The sequence below is a fragment of the Lacerta agilis genome, chromosome 11, assembly GCF_009819535.1.
Source record: "Lacerta agilis isolate rLacAgi1 chromosome 11, rLacAgi1.pri, whole genome shotgun sequence".
NCBI lineage: Eukaryota > Metazoa > Chordata > Lepidosauria > Squamata > Lacertidae > Lacerta > Lacerta agilis.
The window spans coordinates 55,370,761-55,385,507 of record NC_046322.1 but is presented as its reverse complement, the minus strand read 5'-3'; the positions used below and the strand labels follow the sequence as shown (position 1 = coordinate 55,385,507).

General features: G+C 41.6%; 1 protein-coding gene across 1 annotated transcript in view; it reads right to left on the bottom strand.

Moving 5' to 3' along the window:
- Nucleotides 1-11,474: 11,474 nt before the first annotated feature.
- SLC28A3 (solute carrier family 28 member 3) overlaps nucleotides 11,475-14,747 on the bottom strand; it is a 45,717-nt gene continuing 42,444 nt past the window's right edge. The window contains 2 exon segments of the mRNA XM_033164672.1: nucleotides 11,475-11,990; nucleotides 13,442-13,550. Coding sequence (XP_033020563.1) covers nucleotides 11,870-11,990; nucleotides 13,442-13,550 — 230 coding nt within the window. The 3' untranslated portion in view covers nucleotides 11,475-11,869.

Here is a 14,747-nt window from a genome sequence, read left to right as displayed (position 1 = left end):
GATTCAGTTCAGCTCTCTGGAACAGCTAAATCTGCTTTTTATGCCTGGGTAAAAGTGACCAGCTCTCTAAATACTGAAGAATGTTAAAATTTGATACCGAATGCCTCTGACAAAAGTGGATTAAAAAACCCCACAACTCTTTGTTTACATTACTCGTATGAATGTTCTGGACTCCTTCTCCTCTCACAGAGGCCAAATAACCAACTGCCCTGTGAGAAGCTGACAAAGATGAAGCAAACGGTCGCAATCACAATCTTTTTAAAAACCATTTTTTCTGTTTTAAATGATGTTTTTCTTGTTTATCATATGTACGCTACTTTGTGATCTCATATGTTATTTTGGGGCTGAAAAGCAGACTAAAAACGTTTTAATAAGTAAGGAAATAAAAGGTGCCCAATTGCGGTGGAGAATGGATTTATAGGCTGTTGTTTGCAGTGGTGAATCTCACTGTTGTGGTACAGATTACATCACCTACCTGACCTGAATCCTTGAAAATAAACAGATATTACTGAAGACTGCTGTCTCGGTTCTACTCTTTCCTTTAAAAGAAAATGACCCTTTTCATTGATTGCATGTAAAACAATTTTTTTATTTTTTTTAATGAGCGGGCTTTCTGTCACACTGGATTTTTACCTTCACAGGCACCATCTGGCTAATCTGAATGTATAAATAATGTTTGAAAACTGATGCTTAAACTGAGGCCCAGATTAGATTTCTCAGTTTCTTCCACAGGTGGGTCTAGATCCAAAAATTATGTCTGCCTAGCCAGGACCATCAAAATATCTTATGTCATGAAACAATTATGTATACCAGTATGTATTTAAAATACATTTTACACGGCATCCAAAACAGATGAGGGCAGATGATTTAATAATTGAAGAGCTGTAGCTCAGTGGCACAGCATCTGCTTTGCATGTAAAAGGTTACAGGTTTGATCCCTGACGTTTCACGATAGGACTGGGAAAGAATTCTGTCTGAAACCCTGAGCTCGATGGGCTAATGGGCTGAATTGCTGTAAAGCAACATCTATGTTCCTTCCTACAATCTATTCACTGAAATTCATCCTGATTTGCATGTACAAATCTTACATAGAAGTTAAATTATATCCAGTTCTTTATTGAGCATATGTTCAGATTTGTTTGGGGGAAGGTTATACAACAATGAGCATTCATCCTGTGACTTGCTTGCAGTGTGTTTATACGTCTTGCCATTAATTACTTGTCCATTACACACTTTTCAATGCATTTCCTTGTTGCTTTCCTAACTGCAAAAAGTCAATTTATTTTTAAAGTGGGTTTGTTGTGCTGGGGTGACTTAATACTTTAAGCCAAGTGAACTGCAGAAGCCTAAAATCATAGGATCCTTGAAATATACATTTGTATGCAGTTTTGCTTAATATACCTCATTTTTGTGGTACAATCTTCCTCAGTATAAGGCAAGCCTGTATGCTATTTCCCCTAATATGTGAATTTTTATGCTTTACCCCGGAACATGATTTTTTTGGTACATATTACTGGGGGGTAGCGGGTGGGAAGAGAATAGCATTGCAAAATTCAGAGAAGTTTGAATTTCAAAGGGTGCCTGTGTTTCAGTTCATGCACTGTTTCAAAAAGTGCAAATTAGGTAGGTTCATCTTAAAACACAAAGTGAACTGAATATCTTCCTTACTAACAGCACATATGGGATTGGGGAAGAATGAGGAGCAGAACGATGAGTTAGGGTAGGGAAAACCTGGATGCGACTAACTTTAAGATAAGTTGTCCTAATTTATTAACCTTGGAAAGGAGCTTGTGAGGCTAGGATGTTCTTTCTATGGATAGACATATAGAAAGATATAGATATAAAACCTCTCTGAGAAATTGTCTCTATTATTGCAATGCCCTCCAATGAATGAATAGCAACTATTGTTGAGGGAAAGACTGAAATGATCTGAAAAAGAGACTTCATGTCTCTTTTACATTGGGTCGCTCAGTGTTTTTCAATCAGACTAAGAATTTTGATGAAGAAAGCTGCTCAAGGACTGTTCCAGTTCAAGTCCTTTCAGAACATTCTGTTTGGTAGCTGCATTGAATCGAATACATGTTGTGCGAGAAAAAACAAAATTACTTTTTTTAAAAAGAGAGAGACACGAAGCACAACCCTTTGTTGGGCTTCCTACCAAGCAAGTGTGCATAGGAGTCGAGTCCTACGCTTATTTCTACTAATAACCAAACTGCAGAACCCAAAGCAGTTTTTATTTATGACCAATCTACATCAATAGCAAACTCCTCATGAAAAATGTATATAGGATGTTAGGGAGATGCTGCAGGAGTCAGAGAGCACAAATTCATTAAAACAAGGAGTGACTGGATTCAATAGCCATTTCTCTGCGTGGGAAGATGAACAATACTTCCTAAGAAATTACTCCTCCCTAGGTTTTCCACTTTTGATTACATTCATTCCCCAGGTTTTGCACTTCTGAACACTTTTCTGATGTCTGGACACTGATATTGTGAGGAATGTTTCTTGGCAAGAAAACCTGGAAGTGGAGCTCTAAGCTCTAGCACATCAACAGGACAAGAACCCCTGACCACAGAAAACAGGAGTGTTAATTCAAAATACATTGCAAGTCAGTACACAGACCCATAGCATCCCTCACCCATTGACCCACACTGGGGGACCTTGTTGTACAATATATATTTAGCTTTGAGAGTGGTCCTGTGTATGTAACCAGGCTCTCTGTTATAGGCATGCCTCATTTGACTGGCTTGTAGCCTAAAAACAGCCTGGAGGAATTGTATAGAACTGTGGTTTGTTTAATAATAATAATAATAATAATAATAATAATAATAATAATTATCTGTTTTCAAATAATTTGTATATATGTAAAATTATAGCTGTACGTTTTACAAAAACACAGACCTTTCCCAAAAGGGAACAAAGTGGGGAACATGGGGGAAAGAGGGTTAAAGAGAAGACAGAGAAGATATCTTCAAATATCTAAAGGATTGTCACTTGGAGGATAGTGCAAACTTGTTTAGTCAGAGCAGCAGAAACTATCAGGCAGACCCTTCTGAAAGGCAAGACTCCAATGAGAGGTGGTGTGATCTCCTTCCTTGGAGGTTTTTAAGCAGAAGTTGGATGGCCATCCGTCCTGCAAGATCTAGTTGAGATTCCTGCAATGCAGGGGGTTGGACTAGATGACCCTCGGGGCCCTTCCAGCTCTACAGTTTTATGATTCTATAATTCTATGTATGCCCTGTTTAATAAGTGGTATAGATGGGAAATGGGGAAATTTCCAAAAAACTTTTCAGTAAACAACTACAACGATAAAATGAAATAGAGCTGTGTACTGAACTAGAGAGCTGTTCTCCCCTTCTCATCTTTCACAACAGTTTTACATATATATAAAAAAGCTCATTTGGAATCTTTGTTATTATAAATCTACGGCTCTGAACTGCACTCCTCAAAAGCCACCTTGGAGTATGTGCTTTGCGTTGATTTTAATAAACGGTGCTGCCATTCACTTCTAAGCTACCGGTAATATGAAATTGTTTCCACGGGAGATTTGCCTGTAAAACAGCCCTCTTGAATGGGTAGGATTTGCGCAAGTGAAATTAAGGAAGCTTGGTTCTCGGTTACCATAGCAATGAACCTGCCTTAAGAACTGAGGCAGAAGAATGAAAAGTTCACAAATGGAAATGTAGCATAAGTGCGGTAAGTCAAGTGAAGAGGAAGGTGGCCCGGGCACTTCAAAAAAAGTGAACAGAAAGGTAATTTTTAGATCCTTAGTGTGAAATGTTGCCAGGGAAAAACACAACAGACGTTTGCCCTCGTCCTCTTTCCCTGTTATATGTTGCAACTGAGGAGAACCAGGAAGAGAAGGGAGCAGAGCAGCACAGCCTGTTTGGGCCCACAGGTCTGTGAGTGCCCTTGGGTTTGTCGTTTCTCGCACTGAGGCATGGGTTGGAGCAATGGGAGGAAGTCACCATCTCCCAAGACAACACGGTGATTGGGAAAGGGGTATTGACAGTACTTTGGCCACCTCATGAGAAGGGAAGACTCCCTGGAAAAGACCCTGATGTTGGGAAAGATGGAGGGCACAAGGAGAAGGGGACGACAGAGGACGAGATGGTTGGACAGTGTTCTCGAAGCTACTAACATGAGTTTGGCCAAACTGCGAGAGGCAGTGAAGGATAGACATGCCTGGCGTGCTCTGGTCCATAGGGTCACGAAGAGTCGGACACGATTGAACGACTGAACAACAAAATTGACACGGGGACAAGAAGAAGCTGTGGTGGTGGGGATTGTTGGAGAAGGAGGCGTATTTCTGTTTAGGGGATTGTAACACCACAATATCCATGAAAGCAAACCCACCATAAAGAAATGGTCTTCTGCCATGGATGTATATGTCCAGATCTCATGAATAATAAGGTTTTGGTTAGAATGAAATCAACCTCTCTTCCCCACTCCCCCTTGCACAGTACTGGCCCTGAATCCAATGACACAAGTTACTAAGCCAGGGAGTGGATTACAATGCTACATTTAGCCCTAATATGTTAGCTAAGTCTGTGTACAGGATTTTCAGCATCTTCAGGGGATAAAGGTTTTCTTTGGTGTTGTCCACACAATGCACAAATAAAAAGAAACGTGACAATTAATTTTACTTGAAATATGATTTTACCATGCTTGCCATCATTTTTTTTATTATTACTTTTTTAAAGTAATGACCTAACAATTCTCCATCCCGTTTGTGGTTGGCAAAATGTTTCTGCGGGGTGGGGGTGGGGTGGGGATCAACTGAGATTGCTTGTGACCTAGACTGATTCTTTGTGTTTGACCCTGAACCCTGCTCTTTTGGAGAACCATTTTGGTAAAAGGCTTTTACCTCCTGGGACTGAGACCTTCATCCCTGAATGCACCCCCTGGTAACCTACCTCACAAAGCTTTTGTAAGGATAAAATGGAGAGAAGCGTGCATGCCACCTCAAGCTCTTTGGATGAAATGTGGGATACAAATGCAAGAGAGTAAATGAACAAAATGTCATTCTAGAAGCCCCCATATGATGTTCTAGAAGAAGCCACCAGCATTCAGATAGTGGACAGATTATTTCTTCTGCATCTTACCAGCAAGGATCATTTCTTTTTGGAATGTAAATGGAAAAGTGTTATCATGGATTAAGAAGTACACACATCAAATTATTTGGGACAAAATATGCAAGCTGCACTTGTTGCAGGAATGCGAATGTGGGGAAAAAAATATTTCCCTGGTGAAATTCTGCCACCTAGTGCTTCTTCCCTAAAACACAGACAAAGTGTATCTAGAGAAAATGTTACAGGTGGGTAGCCGTGTTGGTCTGCCATAGTCGAAAATGTAAAGACCAACCAGCCGTCATAGAGTATATTACAGTGCAGATTTGTGCATGTCCACTCAGAAGGCAAGTCCATTGAGTTTAAGGAGACTTACCTCCGGGTAAGTGTGTTTAAGATTGCAGTTCAGTTACCCATGAGCTTTTATCAACTGAAGTCAGGAACGTCATCTGTGTGGCAAAGTTGGTACAAGGTTCTCTTTAGTTAGATTACAACTAGTCGAGAACTCCTTTATGAATGGGGAAACAACAACAACAACAACAACAAATCTTATTTATACGCTTACCATCTGGCTAGGTTTCCTCAGCTGGGCAGCTTACAGCATATATAAAAGCATCAAACATTAAAAACTCCCTGATACAGGGTTGCCTTCAGATGTCTTTAAATAATAATAATTTCAATGCGCACAATTAATAATTATTGGAAAGTTAGCTAGTATAACTGTATTTTATCTGCTCCCATTAGATGACAATTTTCGCAAATCTTCCAACTTCATTTTAAACTTCAGTAGCTCAGATAGTTTTGAATAGTATGTCAGTTTGGACCCTTAGTCATTTCCCCCATTTTCTTTCCCAAGTAATGAAAATAAAACTGCCAACTTCTACAGTATGCAAGTCAATCCTTGCTCTCTTTTAACAAACTAGAAGACTGTGCAGCTTTTATTTCATATAGCTATTTATATAGCTTTAAATGTCCTGCATGAGTCTCCTCTGCCTCCCCACACTGAGCAGGAAGTAATGGTATATGTAGTTTGGCCCTTAGTAAAATTAATACGGAGCAGGAATTTCATAGAAACATAAGGTTGGAAGGGACTGCAAGGGTCATCTATTCCAACCCACTTTTTTCTGGGGGGTACGCAGGTGTATGCATACCCCTAAACATTTTGTGAACCTTTGTACTTTTGTCAATTTATTGTATTTATTTTTCCCCATTTGAACTATAAAATGGGGATTTTCTTGAGTCAAAATGAGAGTACCCCTAAACATTTTTTTTTAGAAAAAAGCACTGAACCCACTGCAATACAGGAATCATTCACCCAACATGGGGCTCGAACTCACAACCCTGAAATAAAGAGTCTCATGTTCCAGTGGCTTTCCAGTTGTTGTTAGAACACAATTCACACCATCCCTACAACTGGCAACACTGATGAACCTGCTGGGAGTTGAGCTGCAAAATCTGGTAAGCCAGCTATAGAAGAATTCATGAGAGCCAGTGTGGTGTAGTGGTTAAGAGCGGTAGACCCGTAATCTGGTGAACCGGGTTCGCGTCTCCGCTCCTCCACATGCGGCTGCTGCGTGACCTTGGGCTAGTCACACTTCTCTGAAGTCTCTCAGCCCCACTCACCTCACAGAGTGTTTGTTGTGGGGGAGGAAGGGAAAGGAGAATGTTAGCCGCTTTGAGACTCCTTCAGGTAGTGATAACGCGGGATATCAAATCCAAACTCTTCTTCATGGTTTTGTATTTACTAAGGCCTTGTGTACCTAGTGACCAACGTCTGTTGGTTGCTATAGTGAATTCCTGTCTCCGGCAATATGGAAAAAATATCACACAAATGTTGTGGCATTTGCATTTGCATTTTATTAATTAATGTGTTTCCAAAGGCAGTGTGAAATGGCAAGGCATCCTGCACCTCCACTACTTAGCTGGATGAAAGAAGGTCTAACTTTATTTAAACCTATATCTCATGGGTAGGCAAACTAAGGCCTGGGGCCCGGATCCAGCCCAATCACCTTCTCAATCCAGCCTGCGGATGGTCTGGGAATCAGCGTGTTTTTACATGAGTAGAATGTGTCCTTTTATTTAAAATGCATCTCTGGGTTATTTGTGGGGCCTGCCTGGTGTTTTTACCTGAGTAGAATGTGTGCTTTTATTTAAAATGCATCTGGGTTATTTGTGGAGCATAGGAATTCGTTCATTTCCGCCCCCAAAATATAGTCTGGCCCCCCACAAGGTCTGAGGGACAGTGGACCGGCCACCTGCTGAAAAAGTTTGCTGACCCGTGCTAAGCTTATCCTCTTACTTCACACACACACACACACACACACCATTTGTTATTCTGCATTGAGCCAACTGTGCTATTTTTGTAGCATCTTTGGTCAGATCTGTTTCAGTACAGTAATACCTCCACAAACGTCCGCCTCGTCTAGCGTCCATTCCGGTGAACGTCTGTGCCAAACCTGGAAGTACTGGAGTGGGTTACTTCCTGGTTTGGCGCATGCGCAGAAGTACAAACCGCTCTGTGCATGTGCGCAGACGGGGCACTTTGCCCTGTGTCCTTTTCGGCTAACGGCCGGGGCTCTGGATTCTTGACTGCAAAACAAGGTATGACTGCATTTCCAAACATGAGACATAACAGTTTTGGGCTGAGAAACCTACTGTATAGTACTGTATTACTCTCTACTCAGATGTCTCACTGAATTCAGTGGGACTTATTTTTAGGTAACATGCAATTCATGAAATTATTTACTGTTTTTGGCTCAAGGGCTGCCTTCCTGCATGAGCACCCATCTGGGTGCCACACACCAATGGTGGGTGTAGCAAAACTGGCTGTGACCAAACACATGCGCTCCATCCCCACAAAATGTATTGTCATCATTCAAGGACACATTCCAGCCAAGCAAAGTCAGCTGCAGAGCAAGGCCAGCAATTGGTGTTTCCTGGAGAGGGTGTGTGGCCTGGCCAGAGTCCTAAAAGCCAGACAGAGACCTGGAGAGCTGCATTTGGCTTGAGGTTTCCCACCCCTGATTTCATAGTTTATATCCAGATTAGGAAATTAATCAGAATTTATTATTTTTGCACACTCCCCCTCTTTATTCTCCTTTGAATAGTCTTCGCTTTGTTTAGTCGTTTAGTCGTGTCCGACTCTTCGTGACCCCATGGACCAGAGCACGCCAGGCACTCCTGTCTTCCACTGCCTCCCGCAATTTGGCCAAACTCATGCCAGTCGCTTCGAGAACACTGTCCAACCATCTCATCCTCTGTTGTCCCCTTCTCCTTGTGCCCTCCATCTTTCCCAACATCAGGGTCTTTTCCAGGGAGTCTTCTCTTCTCATGAGGTGGCCAAAGTATTGGAGCCTCAACTAATCTATGTAAATTAATGATTATTTTGCAAAAGTGTAATGACTGATAATTTTTCTTCTTCTCAGTTACTAAAATAAATAAGGAATTGCAGTCTTGACTGCTCAGTTGCTGAAATACTCCGATTCATAGCACTGCTATTTTGTTTTTCAGTTTATTAGAAGTTCAGATTAGCTTTACGCCCCCTAATTCAGCTTTTAAAACTCACACATTCCCTTCACAGGCATGTCTTTACCAAGGACGTGACCAGGAAAGCTGTACGTGCAGCCAGAGAAAACATTGTGTGCTCAGACAAAGGCTTCTTTTCATTACTACATTTAAAAACATGCCAGTCAAAATTACCTTTGCTATTAACATGTTTTTCTGGAAGTATGAAAGGTGTCCTGAGAAAATGTTTTTCAAGCATAAAGAAGCCCATTTCAATATACTTGTAACGGAATTTTTATTTATTTTTCTTTGTACAAAGACAGAATTCTATAAGAACCAATGTAGTTTTATTGACTCTAGACAATAAATAGACAGTCAGTTCTTAAATTTTATTAACACTTGACATTCTTGCAAGAGTAATATTTTTGTAAACTGTAAAATTGTTTGAAGGTTGTTTGACTCTGCAGTGGAAAAAACTCCCAAGATGTGAAATGAAATTGACAAAAAGTATTGAGGAGGTCCACACTGCAGTCCTCTGCATAGTTAAAAAGGTAAAGGGACCCCTGACCGTTAGGTCCAGTTGCGGATGACTCTGGGCACTCATCTCGCTTTACTGGCCGAGGGAGCAGTCGTACAGCTTCTGGGTCATGTGGCCAGCATGACTAAGCCGCTTCTGGCGAACCAGAGCAGTGCACGGAAACGCCGTTTACCTTCCCGACAGAGCGGTACCTATTTATCTACTTGCATCTTGTGCTTTCGAACTGCTAGGTTGGCAGGAGCAGGGACCAAGCAACCACTGACCTTCCAATCAGGAAGCCCTAGGCTCTGTTTAACCCCCACAGCGCCACCCACGGCATAGTTACCCTGAGACAATCTCCATAAAGCAGTGTTTTTCAACCTTTTTTGGGCAAAGGCACACTTGTTTCATGAAAAAAATCACGAGGCACACCACCATTAGAAAATGTTAAAAAATTTAACTCTGTGCCTATATTGACTATATATAAAGTAATTTTTCAATTTTTCCCACGGCACACCAGGCAACATCTCGCGGCACACTAGTGTGCCGCGGAACAGTGGTTGAAAAACACTGCCATAAAGTGCAATCTAGAAGTTGATGAACTGCAGTTCCCTTTGTCCCTGAACATTGGTCGAGCTGGCTGGGGCTGATGGGACTTATAGTACAACATCTGGGGGACACTGGGTTCTCTACCAATGGTTGACTTGTGGCATAACAAGTGATGTCAATCATGTGGAGAATCCATGGCAGAATGACCACCCCTTCCTGTGTCCGGCTGGCAGGATGCAGCCATCGCAAGAGGTGGGATGCTGATGACTTTCGCCATGTTTTTCCTTTTCTTTCCCCCCTCTCATTGACCACATTGACCTCAGCAGGAGCTGGCATAGTTTAGGGACCTATTCAGGGGCATTTCAGAATCAAAAGGGACGGTAAGATCCTACAGATCCAAGGCCTATCCCAATACACCACCACATCTCATTTTGTCTCCCACCACCAGTGGGACATCCACACCTGCAGAGCTTTCTGTGGGTATTCTGGAGTGGTATGTGCTGGCAAGCCACTATCTCCACCTGTGGAACAGCGGCTTCCGATGGCCCCATAGCCAGCCAAATGCTGGTGGTAGGATTGCAGCCTTAACATCTTTTAATATTGCAAAATAGGTACCAGAGGAGTGCTTCCCTTTTCTGGCTCCACCAGAAGTGATAACAATGTAGAGTTAATTAACCTCTGGTGGAGTAAATAGCACCAGAGTATTGTTATTGGACATGTAAAAACGATTGCCGTGAGATCTGTTTTCATATCTATGCAGTTCTATATTATGAAGCTTTTTTAATATAGATAATAATGTAACAGTTGGTGCTTAACAGCAGCTCATGCAGTTGGTTCAGAAGAAAACCCCCGCTGTTTTACAGTAACTGGTGGCACCAGGCATTAATTTCAAACTATTTATTGACATTTTTAATTTAATTTGCTGCAGATTTCATAAAATCTTGCCCCACTGGCTGAAACTGAAGAACTGTTTTTGTATTTTTGGTCATGTGGAATATCACCCCTCGTTTGCCACCTGAATCTAAAGACACATAACTTTCCAGAAATGTTCAATATCGAAGGAAAACCACAGCTGGATTTCCAACAGATCCCAAGTAGTGATTTGTCACCAAACTAAGTCAGTATTTTTTTAAAATAAATAACAAGAATAAATAGTTTAGCGATGTCCTCCAGATGTTTTTAGACTACAGCTCCTATCATCCTTGACAGAACATGCTGATGGGGGTTGGAGGCCAGCAACATTTGGACAGCAGCATATTGGCTTCCTCAAACGAGGTCATGTTTGGTATGGAGAAATACGAGGGATGCTTTATTGCAAGGCAAATACAAACCTAGTTCCAGATCAGATCTCTTAATCCCCATAACCACAGTTATATCAATGAAAAGCTAAGTGTAAGACAGATGGCAAATATTAGCAGATTTAGTTGGAGAAAGTCCTATTGAGATATATACTTAAGATCACACTTAGGTAATTTTAACTTAATAGAGCAAGACCGCAGAAGGGGCTGTAGCCGAGGAGAAAGGTCAAAAGGGGAAAGCATCACCTGGTTTCAGTCCCCAGCATCACCAGGTAGGACTGGGAAAGTACATTTCTGAATCCCTATAAAAGTCCTGCTAGTCAGTGTAGACAATATTGAGCAGATAGACCAATGGCCTGACTTGATTGTTGTTGTTGTTCAGTCGTTCATTCGTGTCCGACTCTTTGTTACCCCATGGACCAGAGCACGCCAGGCACCCCTATCCTCCACTGCCTCCCGCAGTTTGGCCAAACTCATGCCAGTCACTTCAAGAACACTGTCCAACCATCTCATCCTCTGTCATCCCCTTCTCCTGACTTGATATATAAGAAAGTTTCCTATGTTCAGTGTGAGAAAGATCTTTGATTGAAATGTCTCTACCTGCTCTTAAAGAGAGTCGGGAGGTGTAGGCAAACATGGCAATTGGAACAGTTTTAAATAAATATTTAAAATAGCATTTAAACATGCCCTTCATCATGACCAGCTGTTTATATCAGGACTTAAGAGCTCGTCAGAGATACGGAGCACAGATACTTACCCAACAGCCCCATTGAAGCTGCAGCATTTACACAGCGGCCAATCTACTTAAGCTGGGAAACAAGATTTGTCTTGTCTGCAACCACCACCAGACAACTCCACTGTTTTTTTGTCTTCCTACCAGTCCATCAGTGAAGTAAATCCCTATGCTTGTCTCTTTACATAAAGTGCCCAGTTTAAAATTCTGGAGTTGTCCAGGAGCAGTTAAACGTAGATGGGTTCAGAAGTTTGCAGCATCCATTCAAGGACCTCAAGGTGTTGTTTGCTTTTAAAAAAGTCTCTGTGGAACTGTTCGCACTGGTGGAGAAGGGAAAATAAGTTTTAATACTATTGTAATAGTAATTTAAGTGTTTGTGCATAAATTCTATGGGTTCCCTAACCTAAGCCACACCACCATATTCCCTGTGTTTGAAGACTGTCAGTTTTAAAACTATTCTAAAAGACTCACTGCATCCATGAGGTATTGTTGTTGATTTCTCCCATCAGTTACTCTGAGGCTATTGGGCACATCTCAAATATCTGTTGGACTTCAGGGTACCTACTAATCACTAGATGCACTTAATGCATGAGGCTGTTGTGATTTACTGTTTTACTTGTTGCTGAGAGTATGTTTTGTGTTTTATTCTACTTTTATTCTACTTTTATTTTAGATGTATTCTAAAATGGCCATGTGCTCTGCTCTGGGGTGAGCAATGAGAGTGGGTAGCAAAACATCTGAAGCCAAAGACCTAGCAGGTTACTTAAAATAAATAAATCAGTCTCTTGGTTGGCTTAGGTTGTGTACCAGTGCACAGAGATTGAGTGGTGAGCCCACTGTGGATCTGCTACTCTCTGTTTTTGGCCAGATGTACACACTTCCTTAGGGACGCGGGTGGTGCTGTGGTCTGAACCACTGAGCCTAGGGCTTGCCAATCGGAAGGTTGGAGGTTCGAATCCCCACGACGGGGTGAGCTTCCGTTGCTCGGTCCCGGCTCCTGCCCACCTAGCAGTTCGAAAGCATGTCAAAGTAGATAAATAGGTACTGCTCTGGCGGGAAGGTAAACAGCGTTTCTGTGCGCTGCTCTGGTTTCGACAGAAGCGGCTTAGTCATGCTGGCCACATGGCCGGGAAAAACTTTCTGCGGACAAACGCCAGCTCCCTCGGCCAGTAAAGCGAGATGAGCGCCACAACCCCAGAGTCGTTTGCGACTGGACTTAACTGTCAGGGGTCCTTTACTTTTACACACTTCCTTACAGAATCAAGCTTAGGGCCAACAAGTTCTTTCTGTTTCCAGAAGAAGTTGACTGTGCAATGTGCTGATTGGCTGGTCCCTGTGACAGTCAAAAAGCTTAAACCATGGTTTCTTGCTGTGATCATGGGGAGAAAGCCTTAAATCATGCATTTGGGTGTCATGCTAAGTGGGCCCTGTTGTGAAAGGAGATGTGAAGCGGGCATTCTTGGGTTGAGCACGCACCTTGTGTGCAATATGGCTTACTAAATGATACTTTATGGGAGTGTTATTTATGAATGTGGCCTTTGTTTGTGTGTAGCTGGTGAGAGGTGACGTGCATAGAAACCAACCTCAAATTCTAAGATTCTCTTCATGACAATGTTCATGAAGTCTGAAGCATTAACCTTTGAGCTACATTTTCATTATCTTTGTATTACCTTTTCACAGTATTGCATATAGTACTCCTGTATTCTGTAAGAGAAATAATTGGACTTCAGATGTGGTTCTCTGAAGTGAGATTCTGCCCTTTTATAATTACCTGTTAAAGAGGTTTACGCAGCAGCTAACTATTTCTGTACTATTGCTGGTCATATTGAAGTTGTTTTCAAATAAAGCAGTGCATGGATCTTCTGCAACTGATAATATTCCTGAAAATAAAGCAGAAACCCTTCTTTATTAAGTAATAACCATATTTCTTGGTTGCAGTTCCAATCCTATTGAAAATGACTTGTACGGCCCCATCTACAGTGTCAACCCAGTTTTCTTCCACTTTTCCACTTTACAATGGGAGACAAATTCTGTATCAGTTTTGCCTCTTTCCTCATCCGTTTTAAAAAGTGCCACAAGCACATTGACTCATTTATATGTTCATCCTTAAACTTGGTGATATCACAGTCAGAAACATTACAAACTTCCAAGTTTACTCCCTTCCCCCCTTTTCAGAGCTGGATTCAGAAATTCAGTCTATTTGTACTTACCGGTAATCTGATGCTTCCAAAAGCCCCACTGAACTAGAATATATGTTAACAGAACCCCTTGTCTTTGGAAAGGGTGGTTTAATGCATACCCTGATTTTAAATTTGATCCCCAAACAAGCTTTTTATATGATTTTTAGCCAGTGAGACACACTTCCAACAGGGGGTGCTACCACTGAATTTACAAATGGCCAGGCAGATCTTACATATTTGCCAGGATAGCTGATAGAGCATTTGTCCTTTGTTCATCCTGATGGAAAAGGGACTTATTTGGCCTTGTAGGTCTTTGCAGGATGCTCACCGCTGGGTCAGCAGGTGGGCTGCCTGCAGGCTTATCAGAGGCTGTGAGGACAATTTGCTGCCCTTTAATTGGGCACAAAAATAAACTGAATCTCTGGTTAAAACATCTAGTCCAGATTGTATCAATTTGAAGTTTATCTTTATCTGTAGAAAGTCCAAAGTTTTAGCTGTCAAGGAACAAGCAGCCTAGGCTGATAAACATCACATTTTCCCAGTGCTCAGGTCTCCAACATGAAAAGGAGTTGATAAAACAAGTTAAGTCCAATTAAAAGCTGTATTAAAACCAAGTTTAAAATCTCATTAATTACAGAGCACTGGTTTCAGCTGCCTCCCACATCACCTCTCAGTAAAAAAAGCTGACAAGACGAATAAGTTCCAGGCCTGTTAATTGCTATTGGCACCACAGCTCCACATTCTCCTGTCCTCTGATTTTCAAGATGTAAGTAGTTGATAAAATAATAGATCTAAAACACATTAAAACCAATTAAAATTGTGTGACCTGTGGGGCTTCAGAGGCAGCTGTCTGCCCTGTCACCATCTTAACCGGAAGTCAAAGTTTCACTGATTTTA